Source organism: Ornithodoros turicata, unplaced genomic scaffold (assembly GCF_037126465.1).
Source record: "Ornithodoros turicata isolate Travis unplaced genomic scaffold, ASM3712646v1 Chromosome15, whole genome shotgun sequence".
NCBI lineage: Eukaryota > Metazoa > Arthropoda > Arachnida > Ixodida > Argasidae > Ornithodoros > Ornithodoros turicata.
In genome coordinates, this window is record NW_026999318.1 from 1,317,072 (window position 1) to 1,333,998 (window position 16,927).

General features: G+C 47.1%; 1 protein-coding gene across 1 annotated transcript in view; it reads left to right on the plus strand.

Annotated features, from left to right (window-relative positions):
• Positions 1 to 4,032: 4,032 nt before the first annotated feature.
• The window catches only part of LOC135372434 (uncharacterized), a 47,852-nt gene continuing 34,957 nt past the window's right edge, over positions 4,033 to 16,927 (plus strand). The window contains exons 1-3 of the mRNA XM_064606045.1: positions 4,033 to 4,117; positions 6,003 to 6,179; positions 8,571 to 8,700. Coding sequence (XP_064462115.1) covers positions 6,170 to 6,179; positions 8,571 to 8,700 — 140 coding nt within the window. The 5' untranslated portion in view covers positions 4,033 to 4,117; positions 6,003 to 6,169. The remainder of the gene's footprint in view (positions 4,118 to 6,002; positions 6,180 to 8,570; positions 8,701 to 16,927) is intronic.

Here is a 16,927-nt window from a genome sequence, read left to right on the forward strand (position 1 = left end):
AAGAACATATGTTGTTCCTCTTTCTGATTTCTGAGATGTGCAAAATAAAAGCTCCTGGGCCTTGGTACTGCTGTACCGAAAAAAAAAAAAAAGGAAAAGAAGTCATTGCAACATGCAGCCCTGGAGTGCATGTTGTCACCTGTGCATGAGTAACCCTGAAACTGAAATGGGAGGTCCCTTGCCTTCTTTTGTTCCCGGCTCTTGGAACAATTGATTTGTATTAGCTGAACCGCTGGAACACAGGATCTCGCTGGTTTGGGTTGCGTTTTGTGCTCGGACGATATGTCCCACGTTCCCTGGTTTTCCTTCTTCTTTCAGCAGCGCCTCTCTGAATGTAGACGGCAACTGCCGCCTCAAGCGTGCACTTGCTAGAAATACCCGCTCACCATCCGCAGGGCGCACTTACAATAGCTCTTTCGTTGTCCACCCTTAATAAAAACGTCTCCGTTTTAGTTAGAGGTTATGTATCAACTTGCGAATCCTTCCCTTGATCACAATTTGTCAACTGCGATTGTTGATTCGTGTCAGTGGAACACACTGCCCATATATGTCTCAGCCGTGATCCTGTGTGCCCTCATTCATGCAGTAAACGTCGTTGGAGCGAAACAGAAGCTCGCCCTTGGTGATATTCTGGCCTCGGAAAAACGCTTTCATGTTAACTATATAAGGACTTAAAACCAGTTAATATTCGCAGAAAGAAGGCATCCGATGCGGTGCCTATACGGTTATCATCGCCATCGTCCACACAGGTAACGACAGGCTCGCAACGAGGGGGCGCTGACGCAAGCCCGATAGTGGCGCCGCCAAACAAGTGCTCGAGGCCTACCACCATAACCAGAAAGTTCGTATTTCCAGGTTGTTAAGAGACAATTAGTGAACCTAGTACCTCCAGAAACGAATACATGCAACAGAATCGCATTTTGTGTGCAACATGTACTCGAGCGAGGAATTTAGCGCAGACGCTGGATTTGCATCGCTGTCATATTAATAAATAATGAGGAAGAGAACGGGCAACACCACTATTTATGGGAGGCGTGATAATTCCAGACTTCATACAGATGCCCGGGTAACTAAATTGCATGGAGGCAAGAAGAAAAGGAGGCGCTCCAACGGCTCTTCGACACAAGAGAGAAGCGTGGGGTAGACCTGTGCGCCGATGGCAGTTTGACCGGCGGCGGCGTCAAGCCGGTTTTTCGGTCGGCGGCGGCGGCATCGGCGGCGCGAGCATGCAGATGCTAACCGTTGCCATTAGCGTGGGCCAGCGTGGGCCCTGTGGTACCTAACATGGGATGTAGCAGTAATCATCTGGTTATTTGCGTGCGAGGAGGCACTACGCGCATAAACGCGTGTGGTTTCCTATTCCGCAAAAAGCAGAACTGTCAGACATCAGACAGATGCTTCTTCAAGATACTAACTTTTCAAATGATTTGTCTCCGTCCTTCTCCTTCGCGCGCACCAGGCACTCTTCACAGAATAAATCAAAACCGATGTTCCTCTTGTCACCATCTTGCAGAACAAGACCACCAAAGTAGCGCCAGACCCCGCTCGTTTTTGTGGCCTTTGAACTTTTATCGATAGAGAACAACGACACTTTCCTTCGGAACGGACAACTCGTTTCCGATGTCATGGCAAACCTCGAAGGCAGCACCGCGCAATCGTTTTGAGCTTCCCGCTTGCGCTCGTCCGCACACGAAACGAGATCAACCACGGAACGCCGTACCGAACACGCGTGGTCCCTCGGCGCGCCGGGCTGGCGCCAGCGGCGGCGCCGGCGTGAGGCAGATCGGCGGCGACGGCGGCGCGAATCGGCGGCGCACAGGTCTAGCGTGGGGCAAGTGACGTGAGGATGGGAGGTGAGCTGTAGCTTCTTTGGAGCCAGATGAAGGTCACGTTACCTGAATTGCTCAATGAGGCCGCATTGCACACACCACTTTGGGGGCCACTTCGGTGCGCTACCATCACACCTCTCCAAGTATTCCGAAACTATGCGTTGAGGGCTCCCATAGAGATGTATGTTACCGAAACTAGAGTCACTAAATAGGGAGCAGAGTAGCGACACTGAACCGCGCCGGCGAGCGAGCACGCCATTTTGAGTCAGGCGCGGCTGCGTCGCCTAGCAATGGGACGCCAACATCCCCCTTCTCCAGCAGAGAACAACGCGCAGTCGAGCCAGCTCGCAAGTTCGCAACTCCCGAAACCGGTTTTCGATGGAGGTGACTCAACATGGACGGCAAGTTCCTGGAAGGAGAAACCACGTGGCACGATCGGCCCAACTGCGGGCACCTAACGGCGGCTCCGGCGCGGAAAAGGAATACCATACTCTGTATCCCTATTTAGTGACTCTAACCGAAACCGGAAGGCGAGCGGTGATGTCACTGGAGTGGCCCCCAATCTCGGCTTCACTTCTCAGAGCAGTAGGGCTCCCCCTCTCTTTCCTTCCCCCATACTAAATTGCATTATACACGGAACCGGAAATGTAACGAAGCCGATAACCATCCCGAACAGCTACATCCCTTCAATTAAGTAGCTTGTACAACCATTGTTATCACATTTACATATTTTCATTCTAAGACATAGTTAGCAGCATAGTAAGATATTTAATACATGCATAAATGGATAAGTAGTAGAATTAATGGTACACATGCAGAATTACTTTATGCAGAATACCGAGCATGGGGGATGCTGCAAAAAAAAAAAGAAAAAAAAGTGGTGGTGGGGATGGGGGAGGGGGTGGCGTCATAAGTATCGTGGTTCCCACCGAATTTGGGAACAAAAATTCAAGGATATTTCAAGGTCCTTTTAAGGCTCAGCTGTCATTCTGCATGGCATGTAAACTTGAGAGAACTGATGTTCTGAGGCTGGAACAACATAGAAAGGATATCTTTCATCATGTAAACTTAATTGGTAAAAAGTTAGGGGATGAAAGGAATCTTTCATCATGTAAACTTAGTCAAAAGTTAGGGGATGTCTCTAAACATTTGGGGGTCTAGGGCATTCTGGATAAATCACTGCAGCGGAATACACATGACTGAAAGCCAGTTGCAACCGTCTTTGCGCATATCTTGTTAGTAAATTTGATCGAAAAGGCTTAGGTCCAGTTTGCTTATTTTGTTCTCCCTGATTGGAGCATGCAGCCCTTAGGAGAACCTCTTGCAGTCAGAGAGTCGATCTGGACATGCCATACTGCAGTTCTGCTTGACATTCCGCGAACCGATTCAGTACATTTTTCATCGTGTTAATATCAAACCATAGGCGCCGACTGGGAGGGGGGGGGGGGGCTTGGGGCCTGAGCCCCCCGGAACTTCCCAGGTGGGGGGCCAGGCCCCTCCGGGAAGTCTACCCAGCTGCACACTCAAGATGAAAGTTTTGAGGAATATCCTATAAGAATCGCGTGTTTCATGCCAGTGATAATGAAAATCGTGTAAAAATGTGCCGCAACACGGAATTCCCGACACCCTGCCCGACCTCTGTGCACGAGTAGGGGGGAGGACGTTGTGCCCCGGCCCCCCTCCGGCAGATTGAAAACTCTCCGCTGTCATGCTAAAAAAAGAAAACGAAGGAAAGAAAGAAACCGCCAGGCTCTCTGCCCTCTCTACTGCCCCTCGTCTACTCACCGTCTCTGTGGAATCGGTGCCGGAAACGGTGTACCGTTCCGGGAGATGTTTCTGGATTTCGCTTTGGATGACCGAGAGGACTTTTCCCGATCGCTCGCATATCTTGCATCTCAAGTCACCTAGGCTATCCTCGTCTACATTGTGGAATGGCGTTTCTTCTAGGTATAGGTGCATCTGTTACATTCATCGCACTGTATGAAAGATGAAAGTTACTGAAAAGGTTAGCCAGCTGTAGGACTCGAACCCACATCTTCTGGATTGCCGGTCCAGGGCTCTACCATCGGAACTCGGCTCTACTACGGAACGTCAGTTCTTTCACATCGCACTGTATGTTTGGCATTACTTCAGATGGTTTCGGTTTCATTTAGTTAGCTGCCGTCCCGCTTGGAGTCCGCACGATCCATCCATATAGCACATATCCAGATCCAATCCAATCCATGCTGTGGACGCGTGTTTGTAAATAAACACGTGTTGCTCTGTTGTGCTGAAGTTTCTGAAGTTGGGTATGTCATTTTTATGACATGTTGTATTCTTTAGTCGAGTGCTTCGAGGACGAGTTCTGCATGATGCAATTCTGTTCTAATTGGGTTTGTCCACGTTTCTTGAGCGATATTGGCACAGCTTTAGTGATTCCATCGGCTCTTTTTTTGTCGATGTTAAAAGAGAAACTAGAAAAAAAAAACGCAATTGTGCTATATGTTTGCGACGTCTCGAGTGCGACAGCTTGGATTTTATCTCTTCCAATTTCGCATGGTTCAATGAGGATCGTCGGAACCACGTTCGGAACACTTGCAGCACAAAGCAAACAGTTTCAGTTTGTTCAGACTTCAAAAGGGGGTAGTCTTTCACACTTGCCAACTTTACCCTTGTAATGTGAGTGAAGGCTTGGAAGTTGTTCACTTCTCAGGTTGTGTATGCGAAATAATGAAGCTGCCGACAGACGCCTCGTGTGTTTAGTCATGTCATCATTAAGGCTGTGAAGATAAAATTGGTCTTTGTAATGCAAGATTGGGGCGCGTGGCGATCAAAACCATGAGGACTCTGGACCGTGGTCTCGAGTAGAATAGTCTTTTTGCTTCAACTACAAACTTTAGCTGTACCTGCGTACTCCCATGTGTCAGAAAAGGCACGCACACAGTTTGCATGAAACTAAATGGGAAAATCGACACGGAGTGTTGCGATTTTCCAAGCACAACTCATCTGAGTAACTCAATTATGGCAAAGATAAGGCGACGAAAAAGTGAGTTTGGGCGATCCTGGAGTTTATTTCCAGCGCTGCATGAAGACCTACCACAGGGTGGTGTGATATCCCGACATCCAGTTGAGAGTATCGGGGATTTTCCCAGCGCCTATCTACCCCCCCCCCCCCCAAAAAAAAAAAAAAAAAAGAAGAAGAAAAAGTTGATATGAAGTCATCGTTTTCTTTGTGTGAAAATGCATGGCACAAGCCAGCACAGTGGGGTTTGATGCCCTCCCAGGCAAAAAAGACAGTCCAGGGCACATCCTTGAAAGCAGAGCTCTGGTGTGAGCTAGTTGGCAATGTATGTTCTAATATTGTTGCACTATACTTAAGAAAGCTTGACACAGACAGGAACATGAGAGGAGAGAGGTGAGCACTAGTTTTGTGTTTTTTTGTGTGTGTGTGTTCAAATAAATACACAATAAATAAATCACCTAGACTCAGTCGAATGAAGCCGTCCAAGCTCTTGTGGATGGTGATTCGTGGGCGAGTGTATGGAAGACGTGTGACTAGCACCTGGAATCCTACACCACCACTATGGTCCAAGCCTGAGCAACACATAACTCTTCGGTTACTTTTGCAAGGCATGAAAGTGGGGATGTGGTGTAGCTGCAAGGGATGATAAAACTGCCTATGCTTGGGTCAAAAAAACGTCTGACAGAGGGCCGCCCTTCTGCTATAGGTGGGGTGCGATAACGTCACACCGCGATGCATAATGGGGAGGCGCCGCCATAGTGGTGAACCACCGACGCGGCGGGACCACTGAGTTTGAGCTAGCCGAGCGTTGTTTATGCTAGCACCAGTAGGCCGGCTTTGGTGATTTGTGCAATCGTGCACTGCTCGAGCAGGAGCAGCAGACGACCGAAGGCAGGCACAGTTGAGAGAGTCCGTTTTTTTAGAATACCGAAGATTATCGGAACCCAAGGAAAGTCCGAAATGGAGTTAAGTGCAAACAGACGGAGACTGTGGTTGGCACGAATCAAGCGTTCAGATTTGAGTGCAGCAAAGATGGATAGTGCCAGAGTGTGTAGTAAACATTTCGTGAAAGGTAAGCAGAACGTTTTACTGCCTAAATAAGCGTGTTTTCAAATTCAATGAACATCGCTGGACGCGCTGGATATATGTCATCTCAGACGAGTCTATCGCAGGCGAGCCGTCGTCATTGCACGACACCACCAACCCCAACTGGAGTCTAATCATTAACCTCGGCTAAAAAAAGAGCCCCTTGAAGCTGGCATCAGCGACTAGCCGCTACGAAAGGGCAAGGCGACGAGCTGCGAAGTCTGTGTGCAACAACCATGACACATCGGTCAACATGACAGAAGGTAAAGCAATTTCTTGTATTTTTTACATTGTCGTGTACCTGTAATGAAGTGCATTGTCCCGAGATCACATTCGCACGCTTACAGTGTTATTTTAAATAAAACACTGGTTCAGGCTCAGGTATGTCGCGCTTCATCAATGCTCCAACAATGGAAGTGCAAAGAATATGCTGTAGACATACCTCTGAGGTTACCAGGACCCTGTTGCCTTGTACGATCCTCGTTCTCGGTTTCTCAACCCGACCGCTTGTCACGTAATTATGCGCTTCTAAGGATCTGAAAGCCTTCATTTGCTTTTTCGACAGGTAGCTAGTCGAAAGAACAAGGTAGTCGCTGATCTCTACAAGTCCTACTTTTGGATAGTTTTCTTCACCCGGTGAAAATTGCGAACAGTCCATCGTGTACGGATCCCCGCTGCACAACGCAACCTTCTCTTCATACTGTTTTCTGTCCGCGCTATTCAGTGCATCAAGAAACTCTGATGCAGTCCACGAGTTCCTTGACATCACAGCACTACAATGACAACAGAAGTTTGCAGGTCGGTAGGTGCAAAACCATGAAACGTACGCAGTTGCGGATACACTGACATACGTGTGGGACGGAGAAACGCGGACGCTGGTACACCAGAGAGAGGGACGCAGGAAAGGGTAAGGCTATGTGACATCATGCGAACGGCACCTGTAGTCTAGCTCAACTGTGCTAAAGGACTTCAGTACTGGAAGCAAGCTTGAGTTTGGGGACAAGACACTCACTTGGGTGCATACGAGTGTTGGGAGACTCTTTTTGGCTGTAGTTCGTGTCACACAGGCTCCCGTGTGACTCGAACTACAGCCGAAAAGAGTCTCCCACGAGTGTTTCCACAGCGACTCTTTTTCCGAAAGACCAAAGAATGGACCATAGTACTGTACAGAGATTGTGGGTTCTAACATAAATGTGATGTAAACTAGCTCTGAACAAGCAGCCCTGAAAACGTTCATTTAGTGGCAAAGACTGGAGGTGCACAAGAGCAATGCATGACACTGCAGTTGAGGTCAAGGAGTCATGTTTGTCGAAAAATGAGTACACGCCGTCTATGCTGGTAGGACCATGCCAGGAGGACTTCAAGCTCGACAGGACTGGTGTTGTCTGAGAAATTGGAGAAAAAGTGTTCCAATGTGCAAGAATGCAGAAGGTATCAGTAATGCTTGAACAATGTTTAATGGCAGTGTAATGGAAATCAGGTCATAACTTCTCGTAAAAAAATGCTCAGAGTAGCAAAAAGTCAGAGTAGCAAGAGACTAAGGGCCTGTTCTCACTTGCAAAGCAGAGCACACAGTACTGTGCCGGCTCAGCAGCTGAAGTCTTGCGGAACCTTGTTGGCGACGTGACGCCAGATCATTTTGCCTGTGTTGATTCTTGGTTCCCGTAAGCTATGATGACCCACAAGCTCAACTAGCTGTGTAAACGGGACATTCCACGACGCGTTCAGTACACTATGGCACCAACACAGCACGACACCACGAGAGCCAGAAAGTAAAACAATCCTGCATATTCCGAGACGTCATGGATAAAACAGCCTCTTGATTGATCATCACAAACCAGCGCTAGAGACAAAGGCTGTAAAAGTTGACAGGAGCTCAACTCTGACACGTGCTGTTTTCCAGTGGTTCACAGTAGTGTGAGTAGGAAAAGACAGCACTATTTTCTGCTGCTGTGGACCAAAGCGCTGTATGTGAGAACAGGCCCTAACGACTCTTCACTACTCTGTCTGCGTCATGCCGTCACACACATGCGCATGTAGCAATGTTATCTGCTATAAAGCCCGGCAGTTGACATTACCTGACAATAGAGTTCCCCATGTTTTGTAGACATTGCCGGTGCAGTGACTAAAGCACCGCAGTGGCTGTCACTGGCCGCTCTTGGAATTACTTGCATACTGTTAATCTAGCATCGCTTGGGTATCTTACGTAAAATATTTGTCCGTGGATAACATTTTTTTTTTTTTTTCGAAGATGTGTGACGTCAACACTTACAAGCTCAATCAATCAATTTGCTTAGGTCAGTTTACAAGATCGGGATGTGCCATCAAGCAGCAAAGTGGCTATATGACGATAGCAAAACCCCCAAAGATTGTTACACTCATTTCAACAACGTGCGCAACAATGCGTGCATGAAATGCAATGGACGAAGATTAGGTGGACGAGCCTACTGTATGGCAGCCAGTGACATCCACATGTATTTACAGTCAACCCTCGATATGTGAACTCTCTTGCGATGCGAACAGTTAGTTGTGGAACGGAACACTTCCCATATATTTCTTTCTTGGTTTATGAACCCTCAGTACCCAAACAGTGAACACATTTTGCTGGCGCAGCATCCAGGAAACTTACCATTTTTACCTTGATTTATGAACAGGACTACTCTGGTTTCCTGAGTCAATAGAACAGAAGAGTCGGTGGATGTCACAGGAGATCCAGCATCATCACTCATCAGTGGTGTCCAGACTCCAGACTATAGAGAGGATCATCAGTTCGGCAAGTGAAGGGTCAGTGACTATGGAGGTCTTACACAGTGGCTCGTATGACTATAACAGCGGGCAATGGACCATTTCCATATTCGCGTTGCCCCTGACGGCGGAATGTCGAACGTCGTGTCTTTCCCCCCAAACTTGGTGATGCTTTTCGGACTGGCGCGTTGCGTGGGAAAGTAGCAAGAGAAGATTGGAAGAAGAATGCGGAAAGAGTGAAAGCGCATTGTACTCATTACCAGACCTTAAACGTCCGCGTAACCTTGAACCCGAATATCTCCCCACAATGAACATGACAGTCGCTCGCAGGTGGGTCCATAGCGATGTTTTCCACTCAAATATGGCGGACGTAAGGGCTGGGCATGCACATATGCGTGTTGTCGGAAACGGTCCATTCTGGAAGTGTTCGCACAATCCTATTGGACATAACCTTATTGATATCCAATTTGTTCTGGCATATCATATTATGAAAACTGGATTCCAATACGATTAACTGGATTGGAACCAATACACCACACATTGTTTGCTTCTGATATGCCAATTGCATATTGTTTGATATCCAATATGAATCTCCAATATCTCACATATTGTAAATTGATTTCCACAACTGGAAAGCAATGCTGTCTGAACCAACGTAGTATTGGGTATGCACAGGAACAATAAGCACGTAACACGGGCTAAAGTGTGAGACAGATGCAAGGTATATTTTTCTACACTTTGTTTCTCATCATGTCGCACAGCATCTGTCCTATGTACTTGTTGGCCAGCTGGCTCCTATTCTTTGGGCATTCTGTGCTGGGGTGAAGCCTAATGTACCTGTGGTAAGCCCCTGATGAAGAGAAAGAAAAAAGATTATATCACATTACGTTGACTGATCACATAAAGAAAGTAATTTCCTAAACAGCGCAAGTTCCTGTACTGATGCTCGCAGAAGCATGACAGATGGGCAATGTCAGAATGTTAAAGAAACAAGGAGGTGCAACATGCTTGTTGAACATCATTCGTGCAGATTGCCTCCTTACTACGAAGGTTATCAATGACAAGGATGTTCAAGTGTAGTGGGGATATCTGGGGGGAAACTGCAGTCGGAAGCGCAGCTCAGAATAGTTGAACAGCTCAGAATGCAGCCTTGGCAAAACAATAGCCCATCGCACATGATAGTATACACATGTCGAAATGTTGCATTTACGCAAGTGCTATGTATCACATCAGAATTTAATTTTCTAGTCCGTCTTAAAGGCATCCGCGTGTCGGAAGCTTTAAGGCTGCATTCGCATATCGTGCAAGGTGGGTGGTGTGCCTGCTGCGGTGGATGCTTTTTGGTGGCAGTGAAGTGACAGCAGGTTGCATAACCAGCACTACAGCCACACATAGAGGAAAGGATTTGAGAGTATTCTACATCACACGCAGCGTTCAGTACCTTCTCACATACACATGCGTGAGGGAGGAAGCCTACCCTACTCAATCACGTGCTGCTTACATTGAGCTACTCCACTCACAGTTAGTTTTGGAATGTATGCCACATTGGCCGTAGGATACCAACCATACATTGTACCATTGCCTTTTTTTTTTCTTCTCCGCTTTGCTATAATGATGCTATGCGAAACAGAATCAGTTGACCTTTTTGCATATTCTTTATGAAGAATGATCTAATAGCACCAGGTATGCATACATACTTGTTAAATGTTTGCACATTGGCAAAGTAATGCAGAAAGCAGAGGCTTACTTTTAACGGCTGCCAGTTTTTTTGGTGTGAGGGCAAAGTTTGCTTGTGCATCCTTTTTGCGCCTGCACGTAGTTCCTGTGACGCTGCAGTGGAACAGGTCTGGCGTGTTCCAGATGACTCTTGTTATGTCTTTACAGAATTTTGAACCTGATTTCGATGCGTTTAGCCAGTCATATCTTTCTTTTGACATGCTTACCCCACAGCAGAGGATTACCTGAAAATATAAACACATGTTTCTGTTATATCTTGTATGGAAAGGTCCACAGAAATAGTCTGTACATCTGTGCACTCTGCACTTAGGGCAGTATTATTTTCATTATAACATAATTGAAGGGAATTATGTTAGCGCAGTGTGTATTGTAGAGGTGGGGAATGTACCAGATGGGCCCTACCTGTTCACTTTAGAATATAGAGAGTAGCAATGTAATATGCCTCCTCAAATCGACGATTTCAATGTACTTATAAACTGTCCAAAGGAACACATGGAAGACGCCCATATGTCAGGTTGAGGTATCTGGATTCTCTGTACACAACTCATGAAACTTTGCGAATGGTTCGAGCGGCGTTTTATTCACATCAGCAATGCCCTGCTTCTCCATCCAAATGCCACGGAACCACACCCAAATAAACTCACAATAACCCAAGCACCCAGTATTAGGCAGTGCTTGACCTATGCAGCTGTGGCTGACCGTGGGCGACGGCGAAGATGGACACGCACCTGGAGCATGTGCTCCTCAGTTCCGTTCAACGCAGCCATGGAAGCCGTGGAATACCATCATCGTGGGTTACCAAATGGAGAGGAGGTGGTACCCCTCTACATGAGTCCCGACCGGTGATGATGGTATGCCATGGAGCGGTGATATTGGTGCCCATGGCCGCGTGGAACGGAACTGAGGAGTGCGTGCTCCAGGCGCGCCCATGCACCAGCTTCAATATCAGGTACTGCCTTGAATGCAGAGGTTGTTCTCAGCACTATATCGGTGAGACAGGACAACAAACCCCCCATGGCAGTAGTTGAGCACTCCAACACACCTGGTCACTCTTTTGAACACATGAGACTGTGAATCTTAGAAAGGAAATTTGCACAGGTCCCTTGCATCAAGGTTTTGTATCACTGCTGCAAGTGCAACAGGGTAAATATGCAGAACAGTTAGCATACTGTCATAATTGTGGGAAACCTTTACAGTAAAAAAAAAAAGGTTATAAAAGAAGATTGTTTGTCGTTCGTTCCTGTTCTGGGTCTTGTCCCTCGCTATTTACAGTAGAACCCCTTTATAGTGAAGTCGTCTGGACCGTGAAAAATCTTCACTATATCAGGGTCTTCACTATATCAGTAGTTCACTTTTTTCTGGTATGTATGACCCACAGAATGCCTGTAAGCAGCAGGTATTGGTTGTAATGGAATACACATACTTTATTTACTTGAAAACACATAATAGCGAGTACATTTGGAACTGGTGCTATCTGAAGTGTTGCAGTAAGGTGGTGTAGTAACACATGGAGATGTTCATTGCGCGAGCTTGACCAAACCACTTCAACAGCGCCGTATCAACGTCCTCGTAGGGGGATGCCCTCATTCTTCGTCTCTTTGCATTGCAACCACCTGCAACAGCGTCTTCAACAGTTGCTCGCTTCTTGACTATGCTGGACACTGCCGCTTCAGAAACTCCAAACTTCTTCGCAATATCCTTGCACTTCAGTGTTCCGGCGTCCACGTCGTGAAGCAGCTGCTGTCTTTCGATGACAGTGAGCACCTTTCTCTTCGACATGCTTGCAGTGTCACGCTTACGAAGCTCAAAATGCACTGCGATGCACGGTGCTTTTAACAACACCAAACAAAACAAAAAGGCGAGCCTGGATGCCTGGCTGGTTGGTCATGACTCATGACCACGCCTTTCATCCTACGTCATTGATCACGCCGAACTTCCGGAACACAGCGGCGCTATGTGAGTTCCGTTTTCCACCGCGATGGCGGAAAGAGTCATTTTTTTCGGGGAAATTCCGAAGTTTCGGCCGACTTTCCTTCACTACATCCGGTTCTCGGGCAGAAAAGTCTTCACTATAAACGGATTGCGAATACATGGGTGTCTATGGGCATTCAATCGGGATCGAGATTTCCCTTCACTACATCCGTTTCTTCACTACATGCGGGTTCACTATAGCGAGGTTCTACTGTACTCTATGCACATTGTATAATAGCATCATCATTCCGAAAAAGAACTGCTCTTCAATATGAGAGCATAAACACATGAGACTGAAGGACAAAAATGCGCTAACACTTCCGATTTCTCTTGGTAGCATGTATGGTTCCTCTATCACAGGCGAGACGCACAGTCTGAGCTCAGTCGTCTCACCAACCAGATCGTCTTTTTTCTCTGTGAAACACACCAATATATTAATGCCGGGGGTATCCCGAAAAGACAGCATGTAACAGCTTTTCACATTCCAAGCGCGTCGCCAAAACCCTAAAGCAATGCTCAAAGTTTCGGATTCTTTGCACCCTGCCAGCGCGAAACTGTCGTAACAGAAACTTTGCTTCAGTAAACTAATGACGGTTTCCACCTGCTTTCTTACCTCCATGTTTAAGCACCTCGGCAGGGTAACACTTTTCAATCGCCTCGCCGGGGCCTTGCCTAAAGGCCTTCAGCCAGCGTTAAGTCAGAATCTTCAATGTTGGCTGGAGTCAAATTCCGAATCAACATAATCGGCAGAATGGCTTCTGCTCGATCGGTGTAGCAGACATGCGCTAACATTTTTAGATATAAAAAATTGATGCTGAAGGAGAGTCTGAAAGTTTTCTGCAGAAAACGAAGAGACTTCCAGCCCCCATGGCAGCACATAACAATCGTTAGCAATCGCCAACGAAAAATGGCTTTGGCTTGGCTAGTGCCTTCCGAGTTGTCTTCAGTTGGATGTACAGTTAAACCCCGGTATAACGAAGTTGGTGAATTAGGCGATTTACTTCGTTATATTGAAATTTCGTTAAAATGAAACACTATGTATACAGCACAAGAGAAAACCGGCAACGTGCAGCAGTTATCGAGAAATAATTTATTTCCGGCAAAAGTAGTCTGCGACCTTCTTCTGTGCCATATTGGCTACCAACATTGGCATCACACGACGTTCAAGTTCCCAAAGTGTTTTCATTGCGTCGTGCTGCTCGTGCGATCCAACATATCTCCTTAGCACGTCAAAAGCATCCAGCACATCGCGCGCGTTGGGGCGGGGATGTCGCACGATTCCTCATCACCATCGCTAACGTCCTCACCTTGCAATTTGTTGAGTACATCCTGCACGACAGAGTCATCGGTAGCTTCTTCTGTCGGAATAACGCAGGAGTCTACAAACAAAAAGTCCTCAAGAGTGACAGCGTCGGGGACCATGTCCGGGGTGTCTCGAAGCTGCCGCCAAGCTTCCAAAAGTTCTTCGTCCAGCTCACTCCCTTCATCGCTCTGTTCATTGTCTTCCGTGCGGTTTACACTTTCACTAACGGGAACTTCGAAGCCAGCTTTCCTAAAGCAGTTCTGCACGATCTCCTTCGGGGTGGCTTTCCACGACGCCGTCATCATCTCAATCGCTTGGAAAATGTCCACCTTCGTTGATCGTTTGACACGAATGTCCAGCAGCAGCTTGTCAATAAGCCGCCGACGATACGCACATTTTACACTGTTAATGATGCCCTGGTCGAGTGCACTCAAAACAGCACTGTTATCCGGAGTTTGCTCTGCTTAGCCCCGTGGCAACGGTCTCCTTTCAGGGAAAGCATCCTGTTCGGGAGCATCTGATAGAAAAGGGCCGATTCGTCAGCATTGTAAATGTCCCTTGGCTGGTACCGCGTCAAGATTCGTGGCAGCACTTCTTCAAGCCAAACCGCCGCTTCAGGCGCATCAGCGGACGCTGATTCACCGCTGACCACCTTTCCAACAATGGCGTGCCGAACCTTGAAACGGTGAAGCCACCCACTGCTTGCTCGAAACGCATCGGACAGTACGCAGCACGTGGACCGAAAGGAAAAACACAACGCACGCACGTGGTCGCTGCGCAACACGCTGCACAAGCGGGAGGAGGAAACAAGAGGGAGGAGGATGGCACGCACACAGCTCCCACAGCCAATAGAGTTCTGCGCCGACGCCAAGTGTCTCGCGAAGAAAAACACTCTTTGTGCGCAGTTTTTTTTGTGTGTGTGTGAATTCGCGGTGACAATACGCTCCGTACTTCGCTGAGGCCTTCGTTAAAGTGAAATTGTGAGGGACAAGACTTCGTTATACTGAGGTATGAAATACATGGGGTTCTATGGGAGCAAATTTACCGAAACCATAACACTTCGCAAAATCGAATTTCGTTAAAGTGAAGTTCGTTAAATCGGAGTTTGACTGTATACCAGAACGATATGATTTCTATGCTTGAACACCCTGAATCGTCTTGTAGTATTTTGCATGTTTGGCATGTTTTTATATTCATTTATTTATTTTTAACGTTTGCCGCTATGCTTTTAAAGGAGCATTAAAGTGGTATCCAACATGGCCAAGAACTGCTGTCATCTTGTAAAGCAGTATGTGAGAAGCATTCCTGCAAAATATTTCTATCCAAAGTTGTTTCAATGCAGCACAATTTACTTGCAAAATCACTGCCGCAGTCACAGGTCGGAGTGCTCCAACTGCACACCACTCCCACTCTAGTGTGATGTTTGTGGAAGAGCCCCCTCATTCGTTGGTAGAAAAAAGTCTGCTATGAACATTGCGAGCTGTTTTTCGTTGACTGTAATCCATTACATGATTTATATCACGTTTTCTGAAAAACGAAGCATATATGCAGCCCAACAAAATAAGATCGCGATCACAAGAGTAATGTCATTGGCTTCTGTGCAATCCTTCGTTGTACGTATACAACTGGGGAGAGATGTACGGGCCAGTGCACCGTTCAAAGTGAGGTTACTTTCGACGTGAAAGCTGGGCGTCTCTCAGAGGTATTCGCTAATTCCCAGGCACGGCAAAGTCTGTTTGATCTGTCATGTACCTATCTACATCAGCGAAGTGCGTGGCCGTATACCTCACCAGCGCGGAGTTCAGGGTTGTTGAAATAAGAAAGGCAGTGCCTGGCTGTCGCTTGCACAAAGTTCCGCCGAATGAGCCAGGAAAAAGCAAGTCGCTCGCTTTAATTCAAAGTCAGGATACAAAGCCTCATTCAAACCTTCGAATATGCAATCTATACTTCAGCGAGAGTGATTATCAATCACCACCGAGCGTTTTTGCTGTACGTCAACGATGGAACAGCAGCAGATATTCCCCTGCTCGGTCAGCATGGCGAAACAACTACCGCACGTACACATAGGTCCCCACCATCTGTCACGTGCCAATGGTGTCGCTGAAGACCTTCCTAGTGCGACAGCACAGTACCAGTACCACATCAAGAAAAGGCACAGGACACACTCGCTGCTCATAAAACTCAAAATAGCAGAAAGCAAGCAATGACGGCGCTATTGTGGCGCCGCCTGTTTGCCATTGAACAAACCGTGTGGTGAAAACGGTTAGCCAGCCTGCACATTGTCGGGAAGCGCTGGGACATCGCTGTACAACACATAGTTAGATTCGTGCTGCACCACTCATACCTTCGCGCGGTGTCAGCGGTCCCAGAAAATGAGGTCGTGTCATTGATAGCCTTCAAATCCTTCATTTCGGACATCGGGCGACAGGGAGACACACCCTGTCGACGTCTGGTGGCACCGAGCAGCGAAGACGATCTCGAAATCGCAAAAAACGCCCCCACCCCCCACCCTTCGGCATATTCTCCCTAATTCCATTTCCCCCAACCTGGCAGGTCTGCTAGTGCATGTGGTGAAGTGGATGCAGAGGAAGAACAAACATGAAATGGTGCACACAATGTCGTGATTGTACTCAATACCAATATTTTCTTGAACAAAACAGTTGCATATATGTTGCACCCTTGTATAAATTGCACAGCCAGAAATTTTGGGAAAAAAGTGACTTATACACCGGAAAATATGGTATATGCTGCATAAAATCATCAATATGCAAGCTATCACGTTGTTCATGTGCAGGATCATATCGAGAAAAAAAAAAGCATTTGCATGAAAATCCATGCTCTATTCATGACAATAATCTAACCGTCATAGCAAGCCTATTAGAGCAGTGTTTACAATCATCCAAAACGTTTTCATTTTGGCAAAGAAGGATTATGCATTATACACATGCATCACACTCAGTCATCAGAATATCTTGAATCACAACATAGTTAGGCTCTTTGTTGTGGCTTCTCCTGGTGGCACACCCAGCTGTCTGGCTCGGCACTGGTGTGCTAAGTGGCACTCAGTTTGCCCTCCCTGGCCACACCTCTTAGCTCTTGAAATGTGTCACCCTGACAATGGCTCCCTTCGTGAGGAAGGAGTTTACTTCCTGAGTGATTAAGGCCTGCTGATCCTCTGCAGATAGAAGGGGGCACGGAGAAGTGTGTCGAATGGCGTTTGTTACTAGATCCAGTGTATAGCCCTGAACTGAGTGC